Source organism: Battus philenor, unplaced genomic scaffold, assembly GCF_028537555.1.
Source record: "Battus philenor isolate CCGP_79_NKW_IND1 unplaced genomic scaffold, ilBatPhil1.0.hap1 SCAF_9, whole genome shotgun sequence".
NCBI lineage: Eukaryota > Metazoa > Arthropoda > Insecta > Lepidoptera > Papilionidae > Battus > Battus philenor.
The window spans coordinates 12,159,629-12,184,904 of record NW_027181759.1 but is presented as its reverse complement, the minus strand read 5'-3'; the positions used below and the strand labels follow the sequence as shown (position 1 = coordinate 12,184,904).

At 34.6% G+C, this 25,276-nt stretch overlaps 1 protein-coding gene across 3 annotated transcripts in view; it reads left to right on the top strand.

Moving 5' to 3' along the window:
• Positions 1–25,205, top strand: part of LOC137932012 (zinc finger protein 84-like) — a 47,519-nt gene extending 22,314 nt beyond the window's left edge. For all 3 annotated transcript variants that reach the window (XM_068775555.1, XM_068775557.1, XM_068775556.1), the window contains 6 exons: positions 15,343–15,467; positions 16,831–17,002; positions 19,165–19,304; positions 20,092–20,323; positions 21,669–21,805; positions 23,186–25,205. In XM_068775555.1, coding sequence (XP_068631656.1) covers positions 15,343–15,467; positions 16,831–17,002; positions 19,165–19,304; positions 20,092–20,323; positions 21,669–21,805; positions 23,186–23,314 — 935 coding nt within the window. In that variant the 3' untranslated portion in view covers positions 23,315–25,205. The remainder of the gene's footprint in view (positions 1–15,342; positions 15,468–16,830; positions 17,003–19,164; positions 19,305–20,091; positions 20,324–21,668; positions 21,806–23,185) is intronic.
• Positions 25,206–25,276: the final 71 nt, after the last annotated feature.

The following is a 25,276-nucleotide window of genomic DNA, read 5'->3' as shown; positions in this document are numbered from 1 at the left end:
ATAAAATGTAACATTTTTTCATTATTGGCAATTCACAAGTCAATAACCTCTGACAGGAAAAAGTCTGCGTGGACAGATGGTAAATAGTAATTAATTGAAACATGATGTAATTTAAAATTTGAAAACGCTTTTTTTACTATTTTATCGTATGATAAGGTGTGCCGTATATTAATAAAAAGCAAACGAGCTACATATATACCCCTTTATAGCTTTTACACCTGTTTATAACCAACCTGTATATAGAGATCTGCATATTTACGTAACCATCCTACAATTACCTTTAGTATTTGGCAATAGGCAGTTCTGGATAAAAACTAATATGGCATATTTTTTGTTTATATATGCTGTAAACATAAAATATAAAAAAAATATTTAAGAGAAGGTCGTATTTATAACAAACAAAACTAAAATCTAATATATAAAATTCTCGTGTCACGGTGTTCAAACTTAAACTCCTCTGAAACGGCTTGACCGATTTTTACCAAATATTATATGCGTATTTAGTAGGTCTGAGAATCGGCTACTATCTATTTTTCATATCCCTAAGTGATAAGGGTTGTTCACCCTTAATTTTTTTTTGACGAAATTTTTTGTTTTTCTTTTTTTATGATACAACATACAAAAATACATACAACCCTAAATTTTCACCCCTCTACGATCAACCCTTATTTTTAAATTGAAAATTAATAATATTTTTTTTGCAAAACAACGCTTGCGGGATCAGCTAGTTATATATAAAAATACATAGTTTTACGCTATGACCTCTATCATTATTTTTCGATCTATACATTGATTTAATAAACACCCTAATTTTTATTTACGGCACAATAGTTTCAGTTTCGTAGGTAATACGGCGCGATTGCTTCGAGAATAGCATAATACTGCCTGTCACATTTTTTGTTGCATTGTACCCTTTTTTCTGCAATAGAGTACCGTTCTTTATTGATTATTATCTTCAAATATAAGTAACGGTACGAACTAAAACATCACGTGTCGAACATATAAATGTCATATCTTAAGTGATACTCTGAAATATGTTATGCAATGCGACAGGCTTACTTCTAGCAGTATAAAGCCTAGAAGGGTAGATAGTATATAATTCATTTTAAATAATATGTAGTAATCCGGACTTTTAATAAGCTAATATATTCATACATAATCTATACGTTGTCTCCTTTAAAGCTTAACCATCTTTCGCAAATCATCCTGTATACGATTATTAACCAGCTGATTTATTTCTAAGAAAGATAAAACATTTTGAAAACATTGGTATTATTTAGATAAAGAACGCTCATGTAACGTCTAAAGTACCAAAAAGGACTTCGCTGTCCTATTTAATGTGGGTCCCCGGACCGTCCCCTTTCGCCCGTTGAAATGTTCGGTCTTTTTTGGAAAGGATCCCGCTGGGCGCGGGTGGTGGGGAGGATTTACAAGGTAGGACATTATAGGGGGAACGGAAAAAAAACCTCGAATACATTCTCCCTCGTGTGCCGGAGAAAAAATTCTAATATTTGAACCGTAGTAATATTGAATGTTTTACGGATATACGTATTGTGGCAATGTCTTTCGAGCCTATTTATTTAAAAAATATCGCTTACATTTTGAATCTGTTACTAACGTAAACTGAAGTACGTTTTAAAACATTTCGTTTTTGTATGGAGCTTCAATGAATTGTCTCTGGAAATCCTTTGTCTATATTAAAGGTCCCACATTTTTTTTTCTCAATGAGCAAGCCGGTTGCGATGGACCCCCTTGGAGATATATTTCTAACATATTCCCAAAACTCCACAAAATTGTAAAACTTAGATCTAGCTATGGAAATTTGCTTTGCGAGTTATAACCACAAATTATTAATTTTCGAAAAACATTTTGAGAATTAATAGGTTAATTATTTGTTTATGATGTCACATACTACACCACATGTCGTATTTCGTTTATTGTCACGTCAACAAGCATTGCGGACGGTAGTGACGCTTTGCAATCCTCGACACGTTATGTTGAATATACAATATGCTAGTTTTACAAATAACAGTTTGTGGGCTTTTTAAAATAATATCTGCCTACACTGTTACGTGAAGGCAGTGGTTCCCAACGTTGGTCCCACGCCCTACAGGGGAGCGATTTCATTGTTAAAGAGGGCGACAATTCGAAAATGAACTCGACACGAATTTAACCTTTTCGCTTTAATATAAAAATTATGTATGTTACATGGTTCAAGAAGTTTAGGAAGACTCGGATGGGGCAAGACACAAAAAAGGTTGTTGAACGCTGTGTGAAGTCAAGCCTAAATTTTAATTATTCGCGATCTAAAATAGATAAATCTCCTTGTATTTTTTGTCACGCTAACCTTGACCCCCATCGAGTACCCTTTGAGCTCTGGAGGTCCACATGGACTTTAAGAACTAAGGGTCTACAACGGTAATTTACCTGTAATGTAAAATAAATAAATTAATCAATATCTCATATAGAGTGTGACGTAAAAACTTTTTTAATTTTCCCTCGAGTTGAGAGATTTCTGCGTGAAGAAGTTAAGGGCCTCCCTCTGGGTTGTGCAATAACCTAAAGTATGCGGGAAATTGCCAGATATATGTACTTTGTTTATTGGATATTAAGAATTAAATGTTGGGTTCTATAACAGTTACGTGTATAAGCATAGTATACATTTGTCATTTTTGTAACTGACCAAAGACATGTCTGTATTTTCAGAATGGCCTATTTCAATTGGTCAATATGAACACAGCTTTCTAATTTACTACTGTTGTGTATCTTTATAGAATCTCCATAGTATCTTGTTTAACCCGTATACTTCCTCTTACCTTAAATCTAGATTTATTTTCCTACGTGACTCACATGATAAGTTGCTTAGATCATCGGAGAACTTTAAGTTGACTATGCCTGCACATTCTACTATATTTATGGAGAAATCTTTTACTGCTGTCGATGTCGGGTTATGGAATGAGCTGCCAGAACCAATTAGATGCGCTTAATCGCTGTCAGCATTTAAAAAAATAGTGAAAGAGCACTTCCTTCGCCTTTTAAATAGGATATTGTTGTATCATCTCTTAATTATTTGTATCTATGTAGTACCTTTTCCACGTAATTGTAATGTAAGCATACAGCCATAGACGTATATGTAAGTATTCTTGTATGTATGTATGTATGGATAGTAATGTATGTATTTATATGTACTTACAACCTAAACTGCCCTCTCCTTTATGTCTCTAATCTTCATCCAAAGGTTGTCTGGTAGAGATCGCCTCGAGCGATAAGACCGCCTCTTTTACCATATGAATTGTTTCTTTTTTCCTCTGTTTATTGTATATAGCGTACAAAAAGTGTTAATACGTAAATAAATTGATTATTAAAATTATAATTTCAGTAGGAATGGTTAAGTGATTAAGCATCCTTTTACTAATGTAAGGTCGCGTTTCCGATTCCCGATTCTTTCTTGATGAGTTGTCTCCACGCAGCATGATCTACTCTACGAGCGATTTTAAATACACATGCCTAGAGCTGCAAAGTAATACGGTCAGAAAGAATTTAGTAATAACGTGATGATCAATACATAAAAATGGGTACTTAGTATAATCAATTACACTTCTTTATTGACGGTAAAAATGAAAATGATTGATTATTAACCGTTTACAATTTAAAATTAGAATGTTAGGTAAACTTTTTAAACTGGTAAGAAATAATGAAATAGAATTTCGTAAAAACACAAAGGAAACAAATTGCCGGCTTCGCAGCTCGGAAGGACCACCGTGTTTCGTTAGTTACGCAAACCAGCGGGGGGACCTTGTACGGTTTGTTGGGTTGCAATTCGGAATACCGGTTGGTAATGTGGTGGGTAGGGGGCGTGACGTCACGGCTAGTCCTCGTTGCGATACGGCACGGCGCGTTGCGAAATTGGACTCTATCGTCGACCGAACTGCGTACAGTGGAAACGCCTAGTTGAGCAACCCGTGATCGTATCACGGACTTCTTAACCCTTTCGCTGCGAACAGCGCCTTCTGGCGCTCGGCTAAATACGCTTCCCCTCAGCGAACAGCGCCTTCTGGCGCTCAGCTATAGACGCTTTCTCACAACGAACATCGCCTTCAAGCACCGTGCATTTGTTTTACATTATCGTGTCAATAATTGCATGATAATGGTCATTAATTTGTTTGTTACCAACGCGATAGCTGCATACGCTTCCTGTGCGGATATTTTGTCACATAACCGAATACGTGTCGTTCAGACAATCTATCGCGCGCAGCGAAAGGGTTAATACCAACTCTATCGTAGATCATGGAGACAAGTAATACGTATGTATCGACGCCCACGGTATGTGGAGCTTTCGTAACAGTAAACTTTTTTATTCGAAAGCAGTGAAAACAATGGTAACTATAGTGGTAATTATAATGTATACAAGGAGGTCGAATGTCTTGAATACTAATGGCAGTCGATATCACTTGCCTTCTTCTTTTCTTGCTTTATACACGTATATCTTATACTATAAGCACTGGCAGGCTAGACAGTCACGAACGGTGACTTACGGAAGAAAGATAAAACAATCCTTACAAGCGTAAGTGCCATAACCACTGCTTCTAGACGATTAAAGAATTAAAAAAGAATAAACATTTATTTAATTAATTACCGGCAACTTCCACTACATACACGATATCTAATGAACACAATAATTTACATTGTAACGTGTTCTTCAATTGTAGGGGACGACAGAGTGCGAATTTGTTTAAATTAAAACATGTGACGTCATCAAATTCGCTTTAAACCCACGTAGTTCAATGTGACACGCGACTTTTGATTCTTTCACAACAAAGAGGAAATAAATACTGCTAATAACGACATGATAATGATTTAAATTGAAACGTCAATTGAAATGACGTTTTGCGTTCTGAAAACAAATGTATAAATAAGTCACAATTAAACAAACACCTTTGTCTCAAGTTACCCCAATGTCACATATTTTATTTTTCAAAGATTTAACTATAATTATATTGTATTAATAGTAAATTAAAATGGATATTTAGATTACAAATTTTAAATTTAGAACGCAGCAGGTATGAAGTAGCTCTTATCAATGGTCACATTTTCATTACTCCTTTCAATTATTATACGATTATACAATTAGAATTAAGTGATTATTTCAACGACTAATAAAATTCATGACTTATCATCATTATTTCAACGTCCACTGTTGGACATATCTGTCCCATAGTTTTCTAATAGAACCGGTTAGGAGCGGATTAAATCCTTCTGACGATTTCAAAAAAGATGTGGATGTCCTATGTTGCGGTTTCTGGTCCATGATCTCCATTCCAGAACCTGTTCTGCGAGTTGAATGGCCTGCCACTGCCATTCCAACCTGCCTATCCTCTGGGCTATATCGATAACTTTCGTTCGTCTACGAATCTCCTTATTCGATCTCATAGAGAAAGAGCATAGTCAAGTATAGCCCTCAATGGTTCACTGATTGTGAGTTTCCCAATGAGATCGGAAGTGATAGGCCAGGTTTTAGTGCCGTAAGTCACCACTCGTAACACACATTGATCGTTGACTGTTGTGTTAAGGCACAGGAATATCGAATGAGATGTTTCATATTTTCTCGAACGCTGCCTAACTTAGATGCAACGATTAACCTCTTTCCCATACTTGACTTACCGAGTTTGGCTGTTTGCCCCAAGTATACGTAAGTCGATAGTCGAATTTGCAACTGATATTGGGGCCGACTCGACATAGAATTTTTACTTAATTTTCGTCATATTTATGTTCATTTTAACGCCCTCTATGGCACTATAAGGTATTTTAGATTTTTCAGTGCCGTTGATTACTTTTTTAGTGTGTAAAAATAGTAAATTTTCGTCATATATATACTTTTGCATAATTAACAATTCTCAGTTTAATATGCTTTTTTATTCGTCTCCTTTCTTATTTTCTACACTAGATCATTTAATGTTCACTCGTGTACGGTCTGAGAAGCATAGAAAAGCTTATATTGGTAAAAAGAAATACTGAAATAAATGTAAGATCCGAGAATTCCACGTGCCTTTATCTGTGAAGTTTCCACAACAAATTCAGTCGGCTATTTTTGAGAATATTTTCACAAATGTATATATAGTTAAAATAAATCTTTTCCAAGCTTTACCTTCAATTAAAAATACGTTACACTGTACTAGTATCAGACGGTATTCAAATATACATGTGGTAAAGTGGAGTATTTTGTAGCACGAACTGTGGAGTCCATATGTGTAGTTATATTCACTTTACCTATCCTCAATTTCGAATGTGGTAGAAGCCCTTCTCCCGGGTTTTATGCTAATACCCCAGACCCTTCCATTACGGGGAAGGATTTTAGTTTTAATAAAATAATTCTCTCTATTCCTGTTACTTTATATCTAATGGTGGACCCTTTTTACTAAAAATAAATAACGATAGTTTAGTAGAGTTACGACGTTACGTTTTATTTTTTTATATTCTCTTTTAAAATTTCGTGCTATTGGAAATTTTAAGAGAACTCTTATTGTTCGTCAATATTCTAATTTAAATCTATTTTATTTTCGATTCAGCTCTGCTTAGCAAGGTGTTAGAATTGTGAAGAAGGAAGAACGATAAGAAATTCCACAACTACACATTTTTGAACAGTTTAACAACACACCTACACTTTATTAGATATAGCCTAAAAGGTATCCACTCCGCCAAACACTGCTATGTAGACCAAAATTAAAGAAAAATGGCTATAAGTCCTCCGGTAGGACCAAAAATCTGAAAAACATGTGACACCCTCCAATCCACACTAGGGGTGTCGGGCGGATTATGGCCCGAACCCTTGCTCTTCAAGAGATTTGTCTCCCATCTTATATAACAAGTACTACTGTGAAAGCACATATGTAATTCATCATATATACATATATAAACGAAAATATCTTGTCTGTATATAGTCTACAGACATACTTATATGGACTGACAATGTCATAGTACATCCACAATTACACGTAAACACATGGAACGACAACCACTTTAAGGTCGACGGAAATGGTTGAATACAGGCCGCATCCAACCGGTTATATTAGACATAGACATAGCCATCCCTTATAGATTGCTAACAGGAAATCTATAGGCATACTAGCTGATCCCGCAAACGATATTTTGCAAAAAAAATTAAAGTTTCTAATTAACAAATGTAAGATAAGGGTTGATCGTAGAGGGGTGAAAATTTAGGTTTGTATGTATTTTTGTATGCTGTATCATAATAAAATAAAATCCAAAAAAAATTTCTAAAAAATTAAAAATAAAATTTAGGGGTGGACCACCCTTATCACTTAGGGGTATGGAAAATAGATAGTAGCCGATTCTCAGACATACTGTAACGCATGTAAAATTTGGTAAAAATCGGTCAAGCCGTTTCGGAGGAGTTCAAGTTCGAACACCGTGACACGAGAATTTTATATATTAGATTTTCACATAGCGTGTAGAACAAATAGTCACTGAAACCTTATGTTTCTGGAGATAAGAGACCGCCAAACGCAGTGTTAGACGATTCACCCACATAGCCGACGCCCTTGTTATAGTCTTCAGACGACGCCGGATACAGGCCCTTCCAACAACGTCCTATTTGAAATACATAAAGAATATCTAAGTCCATCAGTGGACATCCCACAGCTGAAATAATTATAACCTGAACAACACATTACCTTTCATTTCATTGTTAAACGAATCTCGGTGATAAGTGCCGGAGATTTATGCGCTGGGATTCTAAGCTATTGTAATTTTTCCTTATCGTTTTAAGGAAAATCTTGAATGCGAGTATATCGAGACAAGCTCTTCACCTTCGATTCCTCACAAAGTAGAATAAGGTAAGACTAAACACGTATGTAATGTTAAACAAGTATTTCGACATCTTACTTACCTGATGGCGTGTGTTTTCAGAAAATGTTAGAGAAGGTAGAAGGTAGAATAACAATAACGCATCTGCTAAAAGTTAATTTATTTTCATGTTAAATGCTAATCAAGCATGAAATTTGATGATCGTACCACTTCGTAGAGATGAGAATCCATCTCTTTGTATGGGTATTCTTTGATTTCAAGAAGCGTTTTACCACCTGATCAGTGGTAGCTAACTAAGCGAAAGAGAACCGGGACTTGCTATTATAGGTTAGGGGTTCGATTGGTTTTTGGTGCATTAATTATAAAGAATTGCCACTGTTCACAAACTAGATTCCAAAGGATGGGCAGCAGCGTCCTCTGCGTATTGTCATGTCGTCAACCCGCCTTCGAAGTGCGGCGATTATGGCATATCCCCCTACAGATATCTTTAAGATGGCTTTATACCTTGTAGTGGACGTCTATTGCCTGAAACAGAATATTTTGACTATGTATATCCTTTAAAATATTACGTGTGTTTTTCAAAAAAATAAGTAAATACGTTGTAATTATTGGGTTATATTTATTGATACTATATTGTCCATAATTATTTATGGTGATCATATGTATACATCTACAGAAAAATCTCTGTAGTTTCGGCCGCCGTCGACAGATGGCACTAGTAGTTTCCCGGATAAACGAGTAAAAGAGACGCACCGCGCGGTAAAATCAACATTAACAATGAAAAATCGACAACGATACGACTTATGCATTTATATTTGTATATATATATATATACATATACATATAAAGTCTCTGGCCATGGACTTTCTATATAGATATCCAAAAGGTACTAAGTGGCTTGCTCCCAGCGGCTATTATGTCCAAAAAAATAAAAAAATATTACGCTATATTAATCGTATATACTTCAATAGCTATCGTATATACTTTAATAGCTGTATTAAATCTGTTATACTACTAATAGTATAACAGATTTAATACAGCTAGTGCAACACTATCTGCCTCTCTAACTTGTCAAGTTCCACTATCGTTTTAAAAGGGTGGGGGTTAGGTTCATAGGGGGGGAACAACCGAGCCCTCCTGACGGCCCCTTCTAGCCAACGCCCATGCGAACTATTCGATATTGAGAAATACGACACTAAAGTGTATATATAGCAAATAAATCGTATAAACATACTTGCTTTGTAAAATAAGTTATATCGACGAAAATGTGACGAAATATACGTATTTGCAGTGGCCATTAATTAAGGAATTTACCCTAATTGTCGGAATTATGTGGAGCCAGTATGTCTGGGGAACAAGAACTATAAAGATGTGTCACGTGCACCAAAACAATCAAAGACCACGAGTTATGACCAATATGGGTCTAAGTCAATCAGTAGAGCACTGTCGCAGTACCACAAATGATTTTATGTTACCTCACTGGACTATTACTAACGACCAACAGGGAATAAGCAAAAAAGTTTCCATATACTAAAAAGTCTAAACTGTATACGATGCGATTTGTCTGTAAAATGTATGTCATAGATCCTAGTTTTGATATAAAAAAAACTTTAGGTAATATAGAATTGTTCATTGTATGACGTAAATTTTCAAAAGCCATATTTAGTTACGATACAGGCGTAGACGTCTAGTGAAATCGATATTGAAGTAGGTACATAGGTCTCGGCTCTAGCGGTACAAATAGGTGTACCGTCCCTTCCCCAGGGCCCCTTGACCGAACCCCTCCATTTACAAGCCTGACCTAGATACATTGTTTGATCGATGTCCGTTTCATGCCAACTACTCTACCTATCAACTGCTACACTAATAAAATATTCCTTGAGGTGTTCGACATTTATAAACTAATTTTATTCCGAATTTTTACTTGTGGAAATCTTGACCTTAGAAACTTTTACACCGTAAATTAGAACAAGTATTTTTTTTCCTTTAAAGTTACGTTTCGAACATGCCATGGATTCACAGTGAAAACATACAGAATTTACGCAACATCTTTTTTATTTAAAATTAGAGTATTCTCGATGTAGCATCAAGAAAAAGCACCTACCGTTCACTTTGTCCTTAACTTGTCTTGCAAATACGACTAAACTGACTTACCAATATCCGACACAAGTTAGAAACTAATTGAATAAAGAACGGTTTTATGTTCAGTCCAATACAAGGAATAGTTAATACCCATACCAAAATATCCGCAGATATAGACAATTTAGTAATTATTAAGGAAAGTTTTTAAATACAAAGAATATCTATGATATTATACGAATGTATCGTCGTTTTAACCTGTAGACGCCTATTGCATCGACCTCCCCCAAAGATATCTACGGGTTGATAAACTATAATCGCCACGCTTGGCAGACGTTAGCGATAGCAGTGTGGTATCATGATACGCACTGGACTGCTACCCATCGTCTGGAAACTTGTTTGCGACCAGTGGCAGTCCTATATAATTAACGTACAAAGTGTGAATTACATAAGACTGTATGCTGGGAATCGAACTTGTGACTTGCGATTGCAAGTATCACTGATGAGAGATGTTGCTAAAATATATGCTATATCTATTTGAATTATTTTAAATTTAGAATGTTTTTTTCATTTTGATTAAGCTTATACACCAATACCTCACTCTGCGTCGTAGTTACGTTCCAAAAAAAACACGACGCAAATTGAAACGCTGCAAAGTGAATTAAGATTTTCTATAGCAAACTATGTAAAGATCGAAGATAGGTTCCAGGGTCACGAAAATACTACATTTTTAAAAAGAAAATTGAACAAAGTAAATATTTAAAAAACAAAAATAATATAACTGTGCCAATAAATAAATTGGAATAATATTTACCAGATTTTGTAGCCAGAAACAACATGTAAAAATTTATATAAATTTATAATTATCTTTAAAAAAAAATCACAACACACTACATTACAACACACAACGTATTTGAAACTGAACTCTAAAATTAGCAAAACAAGGTGAAAACAAAACTGTATTCAAATTGCGTTGTTTTTAGTTAGAAAGGGAATCCCCGAGTTTTGATGGCATGGCGCAATTAGAAACACTCGACTCGAACCCAAAACAACGCAACCTTGAAAATGTAACGACGCACAGTGAAAATTAATATTAATTAAGTAGCGACGCAAATTCGAAAACAACGCACAACGAAACAACGCTAAACGAGGTATTGGTGAACTTCCATGTAAAGTATTAATGTAATTAGCGACAAAATATCCTAACGAATTTTTTATTGTTAATTGTGCTTTATCATTGGAATATATAACGCTATGAAACTTCCAATGCCGCGCCCCTTCGGCCTGCATTGTAGTAAGATGAATACAGATTTACCAAATTAACTGTGTTTTCTGGCTATAGTATCCTATTTCGATACAGCCAAAATTGGCCATGGTTGCGAGTCATAGAGATATCGTCATCATCATTATCTCAGGTGATTGATGGTTTTACGATGCCCCGGTTGTTCGCTAACTAGTTTCAAAATTAGTTGGCACAGAGAAGGGTGCGTGCGTTTAGCTCCCGAGCTTAGATCCCAATGAATGCTCCGTAAGGTACATGCGTTGCATAGTCAACAATAATTGGCCGCGTAAGGTAGGTGCGATTTTTTACTAAAGATCGCGACAGATGCCCACTGCAAGTTATAGAACTCCCCAAAGGTCGCCACGACGACTGGTGTAGCGCTGTCTTCATATAGCGATTTCTCGCTAACTTCAATATATCATCGGTCCATCTAGGAGGTAAACCGCCTACCACTCGAGAACCTTTTGGTATCAAAAGCCATCGGTTACACGAACGATGTGACCACGCCCACTGCCACTTTAGACGAGCAATTCTTCGAACTAAGTCGGTGACGTTCCTTCTTGGTAGTAATGTATTTTGTCTTAAAGTTTTTTTCGTTTCGATTTCGTGTATCAACCATATGCAATAACTTACCCACAAATCAACAGAATTCAGCTATTTTTTCATTCCATTATAGGTAGTATAAAAAATGTTCATATTGTATTTATGTATGCTAAAAAAACATCTGCAGTCTGTTCATTGGAGATTGCAAAAAAAAAACCTCTTGAGATTGAAATCTATTGAATTGAATTCGACGTAAAAACCTCGGTACTACGCCGATGACGTACAAAGTAATTGGAATGGTATTACAATGCAAAATAACAACATACAACTGATTTTAATGCCTCTATACCGTGAATATTTATTTTTTAATGTATATATTTTATATCATAGAACAGGTTATAAATAACATTTACTTATTTTCGTAGTACGTACCTCCCAACGCAGTTCTCAAAAGCTTCACGACCTTTTTAGATCCACCCCTATTTTAGGAGTTCCCCATGGGCTTGTGAGGGGGCGCGAGGTAGGGGTAGGGGAGAATAGCCGTTCTTGTACGTTAGGGGACGCCAGATAGAGGGGGATTTGCTGAACCCAATTTATTCGATGGTAGGGGAGCATTGAACAAGGAGAGAACGTTCGCTTTTCAACGTTTGATTCTATTCCCGTTAGATTTTTTACACCACCATACTTTAACGATTAGGTAAAATATACTCCATTTATGTTTTATATCGCTACCATTGTATGGAACACGTTAACAAATTTTCCGTAGATTTTGTCCTAATATGTATTAGGGGGTCCGGAAAGTAATGTGTCTGCCGACATATTTTATAGAAGAACCGATTGATTTTTACCGCTTCGGCATTGAACATTTGTATACTAGATGGCAAAAGGTATAATAAAGAAAGTGAATATATTGTAGATTACAAATAAAAACTTGTTGAAAATGTAGTCGTGTGAATTTAACTTAAAAAAGCGACATTACTTTCCGGTCCCCCTAATATATGCCTTTTGTCTCAAGTACATACAGCATGACTCAAAATAGGTGTAAAAGCTTTGACATCTCTTTCTAATCACGCTGTTTAAAGTGATCATTCTGAAACTATTGGGATTCCAGGAGCCAATAACTTCTAGCAGTACAAAACCTGCGGAATCTATTCCCGTAAACAATAATTAAGTTTAATATGTAGTTATCTGAATTTTGAATACAATAATGAAATTTTTTAGTAAATTATCAATACGTTAGTTTTTTTGGAAACCAATGATTTTATATACACCGTACATTCACTGTAGTTCACCTTTTTAAAGTTTTCACACCTGCAACCAATCATTCTGTAGAGGGGCCAACCTTTGGATGTACCAAATAATGCAATAATAGCGATCATCTATAACAGAGTTCCCCAAACTTTTTTGTGACGTAGACCCCTTGCCATGTTTTTCCGTGTTGGGTAGACCGCCTACTTACCTGATATTGATTTCCTGTAAATTTCTAACTGTAGTGAAGTTTAGTGTTAAAAACTTTAGGTAAAAACCAATGTTAATTTAAACATTTATTAAATGAATTTAAATTAAAACTACTCAAAATAATTTTTTTTATCTACCATACCAACTAAATCAATCTATTACACCAACATCCTACAACTTACACAATTTTTAAACATATATAATTAATTTTTTACTTTATAGGTACTTTTATAAATAATGTAAATGTTTTGATATTATAAGATAGTATGATGTAAGTAAATAGGTACTACCAGTGTATGTGTTGAGATCCACTATCGTGGACTCCCATTTTCATTTCATAAACCCCCAAAAATTTTTTTGCTGACGTAGACCCCTTGCAGGTTTGTTTTGAAATACGTCAAATATATGCTTTTAAAATTACACGTGGGTTACTTATATCATGATATAAGCCGATAGACGCAAACTGCAAGTCCTCTCGCGATGCCCGCATCTATCGACTTCCCGCGACCTTACATATATCGCCGGTCCACCTGGTGGGGGAAAACATTGTTATTTTAGATAATGCGGGTTACGACGTTCTTATTGATCGTAAAATCAGTATTTTTTTTTAATTTCTAGTGATACTATGCTTTAGTTTTATTGCCTCGATGCTATCATATTCTGACATAGTTTTATTACGAGTTAGTTATAGTTCTATTATATCTTCTAACAGCACCAAGTCTGCAGGGACGTATAGTATACAAAATTTTATTTTAAAATTAGTATTCCCAATTTTGAAAACGCTTTTTATTTGCTATATATTATTCAACACGTGTTTCACCCCTCCACGGGGCATCTTCAGGAGTTATGTTACACCGATTAGTGCCAAACACAGAGTCAACTGGCACTAATTGGTGTAACATAACTCCTGAAGATGCCCCGTGGAGGGGTGAAACACGTGTTGAGTGATTTGGCGGTGTGTGATTCGCATTGTTTGCCGCATACGCATTTATCAGCGGGCTGGCGGGCGGTGCATTTTGCACGACTACCACTGCATGTGCGGAAGTGGCTAAATATTGGTCCTTTTCTTACTTAGGATGGACTACCGCGAGGTAACGCCTGATTCCATTAAATATATTATTGCTGAAGCCATTGATTTTTGGATATAGTTTATCAAACATCAATTGAAAGTATATGATAACGCTATGTTCGAAGTTTTACTGCGGGATCGAATCATAAATGAAATACGTAGAACTAAGGTCACCGACGAAGCTCGAAGAATTGCTCGTCTGAAATGGCAGTCGAAGGGACACGTCGCTCGCGCAACCGATAGCTAGGCCGAAAGGTTCTTGAGTGGCGTGAGTGGTTGACGTCGCATAGGTGACCTACCCACTAGGTAGACCGACGATATAGTCAAGGTAGAGAAGAAGTCACTGATTGCAAACAGTGCAAAACTAGTCATTGTGGTGATCTTGCAGGAGTGTATAGCTTGCAGTATACATCTATCGTTTGAAAACAAGAAGCTATACATTCTTTACGCTAAAGCTTTTATCGGTTTTTACCTTAGAAAAAAGGTTATTTTTGACACAATTGCACAGTATGGCCGGCTTCTTATTTCTCTGGTGTTTAAATAAATGTAACATTACAAAAAAAAAAAAAACATCTGCTGTAGCTACAGGGGCGACTCTAGCTTATGTGGTGCTCTTGTTCAGTGAAATCCTGGCGCCCCCTAGGCCTGAAGGGCTATAACTATTAACTTCGCCGTCGTAACAAGAAAGTTTTTTCATATTCCAATTAAAAATAAGTAGGTATAGCTTACAGAATGACATTAGTTACGGTTTTAAAGGCTAAAATACCATACTGGCTACATCTAAACTTTAAATACGTGACTTAAAGTTTCGAGTTGAAACAAAATGTTCGAAAAAGAAGCCACCGCGCAGGTTGGCCGCTTCTGTCATATCACTGTTGTACCATGATGGTCCAAGACGATGCTCTTAGCGGTCATAGCGAGTGCCGCGGCACCCCCTGAGACAGCGGCGCCCGTGTATATCTTTTCCGGTAGTCTTCTATAAACCCATCACTATATACACACATAATAAGTAGAGTTAATAAATTCATTTGTAATTGAAATAATTTAATTTCGAAAGATAATATAACACGCATAATTCTGTTCGCAGCGTTCCATGCGGAGGCGCAACTGTTCTCGCACATCCACCAAGTGCATATGAAGGCGTACTATAAGGACGGCGACCGCGACGCGATATCCCGGCTCAAAACCATGCTCGGAGGCGGTGCGGGTCCGGTCAGTACCATTTTTTTAAACTTAACATTGCACTGTGTTATTTAAAGCATTTAACAATTCAGTACGGTGCTTATCGGTCACAAAACTACACACAGCAGAGCGTCGACCTTAGTCGTCAATTAAGAAATTTTAAGCTAACTCTGCAATTACAGTTTATTATACTTACATTACCTGAAAGTAATGTAGATAAAGATACATATCTAATATATAAAATTCTCGTGTCACGGTGTTCGAACTTGAATTCCTCCGAAACGGCTTGACCGATTTTTACCAAATTTTACATGCGTATTCAGTATGTCTGAGAATCGGCTACTATCTATTTTCCATACCCCTAAGTGATAAGGGTGGTCCACCCCTAAATTTTATTTTTAATTTTTTAGACAATTTTTTTGGTTTTTATTTTATTATGATACAGCATACAAAAATACATACAAACCTAAATTTTCACCCCTCTACGATCAACCCTTATCTTACATTTGTTAATTAAACTCTTTAATTTTTTTTTTGCAAAACAACGTTTGCGGGATCAGCTAGTATACAAGTAAAACACTCTCATCGTGAATGTGTTGAAGAGTAAGATGGTCTCAGTGTGGCGGCAGGTAAGAGCCGGCTATGCTCATCCACCTGTGGTCGTTGAATATAGTCGAAGCTCGTACCGAAGTGTTTAATACAGGATGATTAGAAATAATGTAGTAATAGATTTAAACGGGTGATTATCAGCATCACCCCTTTAAGGCTTTTACATTTATCTTAAATCAATATGCAGTTTTCTGAATTCTGGAAACGTTTGTACTTACCTTATTATTATTACGTAATTATTAGCATCTTTATCCTCCTTCTTGAGGGCCGTGATCCCCTGGATACGGAGTAACCTTCATCATTATTACATACTGCTTCCTGTTCCTAGGGAGCAGCGACTGCTTTTTTATGCTAGAACTAGCTCTATTCTCCTTGGTGCTCTCCTAAGTTTAAGTTCCTGATCCTATATGGTCATACTAACACAGAAGATTTTTTTAAGAATGTTTACTTAAAATGTACTACTACAGCCATAGTTATCATTATGTCACATTTCATGTATACATTGGATGTGATCTTCCAAACTCGCAAAGGTATTTATTACAGAATAATAATCTCGTTAGTAAATAATGTCCCAAATGTTATGTGGTAATTTAATACTCTATTACATCTTAAGAAAGAAATACATCGATAGATAATAACTAAAAGAAATGTACAATAAGGGGTCTTATCAATCAAGGCAGTTACTTTCATACAACATATTGTATTAAAATAGAAGAAGGGACAAGTAATGGGGTACACATATATTTATTCTATATATAAAATTATCTTAAAATATTTCCTTCAGACGGACGACGCAGAATTGTTAGTGCCGAGGACAAAGGCGCCGCGCGAAGAGAGGCCGCATGTGTGCCGCATATGCAATCGGAAGTTCAAGAGGAAACAGCATCTGAAGGTGCATGGCAATGTGCATATGCGTCTCTCCAAACCAACGATATGGTGTTCGCTTTGTAATGAAGGTAGGTGTCAATTATCTCAATATAATGTAGTGCACATGTAAGTGTATAGAACGTATTGGAACGATAATTAATATGAAATCAATTGTTATATAATTTTTAAATCTAATTGAGTGTGAAATTCTTCCTAGGGCAAGTAAGTCTTGGAGGTAGTCACAACACGAAGTCCAAAGTAGAAGTGTGTATATTAATTAAACTTAGCCCATATTTATACAGATTCTTATAACTATGAAAATAATATTCAGTCAATAAAAAATGTCAGCCAATCACAAGGCGTGAGAGAGTATTGTAGAGCGCTCTGGTGTGGTGTTCTTGTGTTCGATAACATGATTTACCTCCTACACGTGAAATTAAATACTCCGTCTCCTATTTAAAATAAATATTAATGACCTTGCAAGTTCCTCCAATGTAATCCACTTATATGCGCATAAACGTCGCCGTAGTGGCAACACATAAACGCCCACTGCAAGTCATACGCCTTTAGCACATATATCTAAATAGGCAATAATTTTAATAGTATCTGCAGGTGGCATAACAGATCCATTTTGACTACTATTTCTATAAATTTACTTTATTTTCTATTTGTAACATAATATCATGCTTTTCGCACACCGAGTTCTCTTCACTAAACCCTTTCGGTACGATTCGATACTCCTACAAAATATATGTATACATAGATATAAAATGTGTTTTAGGCAAAAAAAAAATTTATGTAAATATGAATATTTTGACATACAACCGTAAAGTTATACATATACTACATTATATGTATCGTCTATACAATAAATAATCGGAACCATCATTGAACACACTCCACACACATATTCCTTACACCCTGTCAATATAATACAGTATCCTCTATTTACAGGGGCGGCTCTAGCTCGTGTAGCACCCATGTGCAATGAACCCCCCCCCCCCCCCTCTCTGCCGCCGCGGCTATAACTATTAACTTTGCCGTCGTATCAAGAAAGTTTTTTCATATTCCAACAAGCTATTTTATAAGTAGGTATAGCTTACAGTATGCTATTAGTTACGGCCTTTCTTCTTATGACGGCAGAAAAACTCTCATCGTTTATGTCTGTAGCACATCTCTGTTGCGAAACTAAGCGGCGAACCACGATACTTCATGTTTCGTCTTGTGTTTTAAGTTTTATGGACAAAGAAATGTCTCGGATTCCTGTTTCGCTGCCGTGAAATAAGGTTTATATAAAAGAAACCGGCCCATAGGGCGCTCGCTTTTGATAACTGCCGCTACCGCGCTGGCTGGCCGCTTCTGTCATGTCAATGTTGTACCATGATGGTCCAAGACGATGCTCTTAGCTGTCTCAGGGGGCGCCGCGGCGTTCGTGTGCATCCACACCCTGCACTATAGGTTAAGCCGCCCCTGTCTGTTTAGTTTTTCTTCTTTTATATATACTCTTGTATTTTGATGTAAATTGATACTGACATGTATTTCCTAATTGGGGTTAATTTATATGTCAATATTTATTTTTTGTTATATATGAATCTGTTAGTTGTGAAGGACCCTTGAAATAAATAAAAGTCAAGACTTAACCACGTTACTATTTTGTACCGTGTTAAAAAAAATAGTGAGTCATTATTGTTACTCGGACACGCCCCTTGTACACTAATTAATTGATCATTGTAAATTAGAAATCCGTGTTTATATTGACCAGTTGAAGGAAGATCAAACGTCTCTTTTGTTAATTATAAAAATGTCTGTCTGAAATGTGGTCCGCCGCTTCACTTCGGGAATCGGAAAGATTACAGTCGCTTAACAAGCTTTAGAGAATGTTATGCTCGGGTTTTCTCTACGAGAACGAATCAAGAGTCAGGAGATCCGTAGATAAACGAAAATATTTGAATATACTTCATATTTGAAAACTCGCATGATACACATTTGCATCGCGTTCAATAATTGCTATATTTGGCAACAGACGTGTTATCAGTTTAAAAATTAGTGAAACGGAAAAAACAGTGATAAGATAGGATTTTTCTTTGCAGCCCCTAACACCACAAGGTTTCAAATTGCCACTCTTCCAAGTCATTGAATTATAAAGTATAGCTATCTCACTTTTTGAAGGACTAATTTTTTTTAGACTTTTTAAATTCTGTCTGAGGGTCCAAAAGAGATAAGTAATTTAGTTTATATTTTTAATTTCCAGGTTTCTATTCCAACGACCAGTTCGCGATGCATCGATGCACGCCGTGGGAGACGAACCCGGAGGACATGACCGACGGCGACCAGTCGCACGCGCCGCAAGAGGCCAAGAAGGAGAACATTTGTTCGCTGGATTATGTTGAGGTATTTTCACCATCACCATTTATCATTTATTTATATTTATTGTAAACTCTCTCTTTGAGGTAGCCCCATAAGAAAAATCCATTGGATTTAAGTCCCTTTGCCTTTAGACCTCATGGCTTCTTGATATTCCCAAAGTGACTAATATTACAATATTTATTTATTTCAAAAATATCTTATATGTATGTGTATAACAATCAAATTAAAGTAGAATGAAATTGAAAAGGAAAATAATCACATAAATACACATTGTATATATATATATATATACACGTATACATACATATATATATATATACATATATATATATATATATATATATATATATATACATACATATATATATATATATATATACATATATATATATATATATATATATATATATATAAATATCTACATTTATTAGTTATGTAAATGTAATAAAATCTAACTATCCGATGATTCCGTTAGTTTATCAAGTAACACCTTTCGAACCTTCGCTTTAAATGTGCAACGATTCCTGATCAACCTAATATCGAGGAGGAGGGGGGAGGAGGTATCAGTTTTTATTGGTTAATTGTTATTGAATAATTTCCTTAGTCTATTATCATAACATTTAATATTTCTTAAACCATTAATTTTTACAGCAAATAAGATTTTTTACACCTTTAAAGGTTTTTTACCCATAACCAGTCACCCATATACAATATATGCCGTTGTCAATAATTACTTATAAACTTTAAAAATTCATGACAATGAAATGAATGTAATAGACTTATGTAGTCTTAACTACTGTTCAATCCGCAGGTTAAAAGTGAACCAATCCTCCTTGACCCTGAGGAGTCAGAAGAGATTACCTTGGAACAGCTACAGGCAGAGGAGGAGCGCCGACAGATGGAGGAGCAGGGCTTGCCCGTGCCACGGCGCGTGTACGTCTGCAAGTACTGCACGAAGCCGTTCAAGCGAAAGGATCATTTCAAGATACACCTGCATATTCACACCGGGATAAAGTCTTTCTTCTGTCCAGTGTGTGGGAAAGGTATCATCATTATCATTTCAACCACAGCATGTCCACTACTGGACATAGTAATGTCTCATAAATTTCAAAAAAGACCGGTTGGAAGAGACTAGCATCTTTTTCCGACTTCTTTAATAAGATCATCTTATTGCGCTTTTTGATCCTTTGTCTTCACTACAGAACCTTAAGTCTCCTTCTGCCATCTATACGCGGTATGTTGCCTGCCCACTGTCACTTCAAATTGTAAATCCATTGGGCTAAATTGGTTACTTTCATTACGGATTTCTTTATACCTGAATCGAACTCTGTACAGAAATGCCGTACTTAGCACACTGCACTCGTTGAGAGACTAGCAAGCAAACATAGAAATTCAAATTATCTAATTCTGATATATGATAGTCATAGCAGAAAATTAACCTTGTATTTTATGATTCTGCAGGCAATGAATATAAATCTGCCTATTTTATAGTGTAACTGAATCTACAAAAAAAATATCTAAGAATAAAAAAGAATAACCCCCAGAACTATACACGGGTGGTTCTTAGATATTGTATTGTCACTGGCACAGAAAAATTGATTTTATTTCTATGCATTCTATTTTTAATTTTTTTTTTACAATACAACCTGTATATTTTATTTTGTTAATTTTCTACAACGCTTATTAAGCACAAGCTTTGTCAAAAGACATATGACTTCATTTCAAAGTATGTTCTCGATGTAGACGTTTAAAAATGAATTGTTTTAATTTTATTGAAAATAACTGTTTTGTTAATACAATCATCAAAAAAAAAATATTAATTCCCACTAACTTTGTTGTTAGTTGTTCAGGCAGATGGCGCGTTACGAATTAATATATCTTAATTTTTGCTGACAATATACATGTTGTAATATTAATAACAATTTTAACTTTAACTTAAAGCTTAAAGAGGATAAAGTGGCAATAATGTCTTTACACCATTTTGGTTACTTACTAACTATGATTCAACTTATTTATATTTCATCACGTAAATGTATTTTATTTTATTTACTCTATTCTGCTTTGCAAAGTGTTATAGTTGTGGAGAAAAAACAGGAAGAAACTACATAACAAACATATTTTTTAAAAACGTTTAACTATACCATGATATATAGATACACTTTCTATCAGATATAGCCTAAATTAAAAAAAACATCGACAACATCGCCAACGGTTCTTGTCATTTAAATATTCGTTTTTCAATAATATGCCTTTACCATGACCGTTTTGTTATATGAATTAGAGAGTAGACAAATATATAAATAAAATATATAAATAAAATATCTTACATCAAAGTAAAATAAATGGATAAGAATTGTACTTATAAATTGTTTTCAAATTATTTTTTAGGGTTTTACCGAAAAGACCATCTCCAGAAGCACACACAGGTACACAATAAACCGAAGCCACGCCCAAAGAAGGAGCTGCCTGACCTTTTCCCCATCAACATGCTGAAAAAGGAAGTTGTCCCTGAAATAACTATACATGTAAGTAAACTTTTAACTTGGAATCACTTAATGAAGAGTTTTAAATATCAAGGTGGCCTATTTTTAACAATTTTATTGGTCGTATAAAACAAAATGATTAGGATATGTTTGTGCTAGGTCTCTATTTTAAAAAAAAAGTAGTCATTAGTATTTTTCAGTATTAGGATTCATAGCTATGGATGTGAAAGCTTTAAACTGGTAAATGTATATCTCATATGCGGTCAAATAATGTATTGTTCACTATATTCAATAATATTCAATAATAAATGACGTAATGATATTAATATAGTAAGAAAGAGCCCATTCACAAGCCTAATAGTACTAGTCGAATCACTTGTAATACATTTAATTATTGTGTTCTATTTGTACCTGCAAACTTTGTACTGCCAGATGTTATTAGCTAGACGCATTCTAGCAGAAAAAAAATAATGTAACATATTTAACAAAGATAGATCACTTTATACACAGTGATTAGAAATTGGTATAAAAACTTCAATGCTCTTTGCTGACTAATAAACTATGCATTCACCACTTTTAAAGTGCTTACAGCTACAACCAAACACTATGTATCATGTAATCAAAAAATGTGTTAATTAATATGATATTTCATGTATGATGTCCCTGGGCTCAAACATAGTGTTAAATAAGATATTATATCAGAGTTTTCTGTATTAAAAAATAAAGTACACAAGTACAAAAGTACAGTAAGGTTACATTGTGTTGTGACTGACAGGCTTTATCAACCATAAGATGAAAGATCTTATTGAATTCAGTCTTAAAACGCTTAACAATTTATGGTAAAATCGTTTTTTTACTGACAATTGTATTTACTGTTTTTACGGATACCTGTATTTATCAATATAGCTGTCAGATTTATATATTTTCTTTAAAGCCAGGTGTGTTTATTGGTGTTATGGAGGATTGGTTTTTATTGAAAAATTTATAGTTTCTTTGGATTTAAGTTTTTTAACACTTTTACAGTTTTCCTATTCCTCATTTTATTATTATACTGACTAGTGTATAATATTTATTGCTTCTGCTATAATCAATTTTTTTTTTAATTTTTACCAATTTTTTTTGTATGTATGCACACCAGTTTTTCTTGTTTATACGGACACCAGTTTTCTTGTTTTCACTTTTAGACGTATTTCTTATTTTTCTGGCAGTTGTATCTATCTTTTCTGTGTTTACATATTTTTTATTTTCACCTATTTTTTGTATTTATGCACACCAGTTTTTATTTTTTCTATGAACATGAGTACTTCTTGTTTTTACTGATAGACACATTTCTTGCTTTTACAGATACTTATTTTCTTGTTTTTATTTATAGACATATTTATTGCTATTACTGACATTTCTGTTTATTGTTTTTATCGACAGGCGCCGTCAAACACAAAGCTACGTATGCCATTGAAAATCAAGGTCCCGTATCAGATGGTGATGTCAATGGAGAACGGCGAGCAGCGGGCGGTCACCATCGACCCACAGGCCTCCACGAGATCGCACTGAACGACTTATCTAAATAAATTTTATAAAATAAATATCATGTACACGTTTATATTTTAACCATGTTTTTCACAAACAACTTAATCAATATAATACTCCTGTGAGTTAGTTAATACTATTTCACGTGTAACATTTATCTTTTTTTATTATTTATAATAATTTCTAGATTTTATTATATAACAATAATTTAAATAGGAACCGAATACAAACTTGACTATAAACTGACAACATAAGTTACACACCAAGCAATAGTCACGTCAAAATACAAAAATCATTATACTCCGCTCTAGCTGCTAGGCTAATTGGAAAGTGAAGTTCATCATGACCAGTTTAAGGTTTTTATATCAACGAACGCAAAGGCTAAGTAGAAATAATTGTAATGGTTTTGTGATTGCTGAGGTGACTGCTGACCAATATTCTTGTTTAACTGTCGATTAGTTTGAAATTTTATATAAAGTCCAAAATAATATTATTTTGGATGAAGAATTCGCTAATGATATAACTATGTTGTGACTTCAAGGCGCTAGCGCCAAACAACAGTCAATCAATTCCGTACACTAAATATTTATTTTATTTAATTAAGTCTCTTGTATTATTTCTCAATATTTAGATGAAAAGGATTGAGAAGGAAACAAAAAAGAAAATATATTGATTCTGAAAAAGATTGTAGATTTTATGTTATTCTGTTTAAGTATTGAATTATTTGATATGACTAGTATCAAATTTATAATTCTAGTAAATCTATTGTAAATAATAAATTAATTTTTCATATCTCTAGTATATTGTTATTCGTGTATAATTTTTTTTTACATTTCACACAGATATTAGTAAATACCGTTAAATAGGGAACTAAAAGAAAGACGATATTGGAAAGTTTTATTCACACTTATTACTATTGTCATCCATAAAGACACACTCCCTTTAGTTTTTTGCAGGATATATCAGTGTCTAGGATATGTTCAAGGCTGTATGTTCATTATAATGGGCATAAGGTCCTCACAACCCTTCATCAACATATCAGCCAATAGACGCCCACTTCAAGGATTTCCCTGAAATATCACCAAGATGTCCGGACTTGCGTTGTGCTTTAATACGCCTGGTAATTAAAGAGAAAGGAATGTGTCTTTGTGAATGCCATACATATTCATTTCGCTGGGTCCAAAAAGTCCACATTAAGATCTCGTTATATAATTATTAATGATTATAACATAGGTTAAACATATGTACATATATTAACAAATAAAACTGAATTTTAAAATAACTTGTTTGCTATCTATATACATGGTGATTGTTTATAGATGTAAAAGCTTTATAGTGGTGAATGTATAGCACATTTGTCATCTAAAAAAACTTTAACGTCTATTTTCAATAACCCTGTGTAAAGTGATCTTTGAAACTATAGGAATGCGACAGCCAATAAATTCTGACCGTACAAACTGTTGAAATACATTCTGTAAACTTTTTTCTTACTCTACTATCATTACGTTATTTATTATTTCTAAAACATAGTGAACATCTATAACCAATTGCCATGTATAAGAGATTTTGAAATTTGGTAGGAATATTCACTTGCCAGATTCTATGAATTTTCGAATGGGTTGCGCTAGGGTGTTGGATGGGCGTGCATTACATTCACGTAGCAGGCGAGGGACAGCTAATTTACATATGTATATATACGTACCATCTATATATATATATATTATTAGACCATGGCTTCGTACTTTCGTGACAAATTGGAAAAATATAAATTTAATTTTTAATCCTTGCTCAAAATTATTGACCGCGATGTAATTTAAAAAAAACCAATAAATACTTATTATTGTTTAATAATAGATTTATTCGACGTATTGAAATGTGACATGCTCGTTTTGCAGTCAAAGGAGAAAAAAAATTCTTTTGAGCCATCTTCACTGTACGCCCATGCCTTGAAATATTTTTTTCATAATAGCAAAACCATTGAAATTT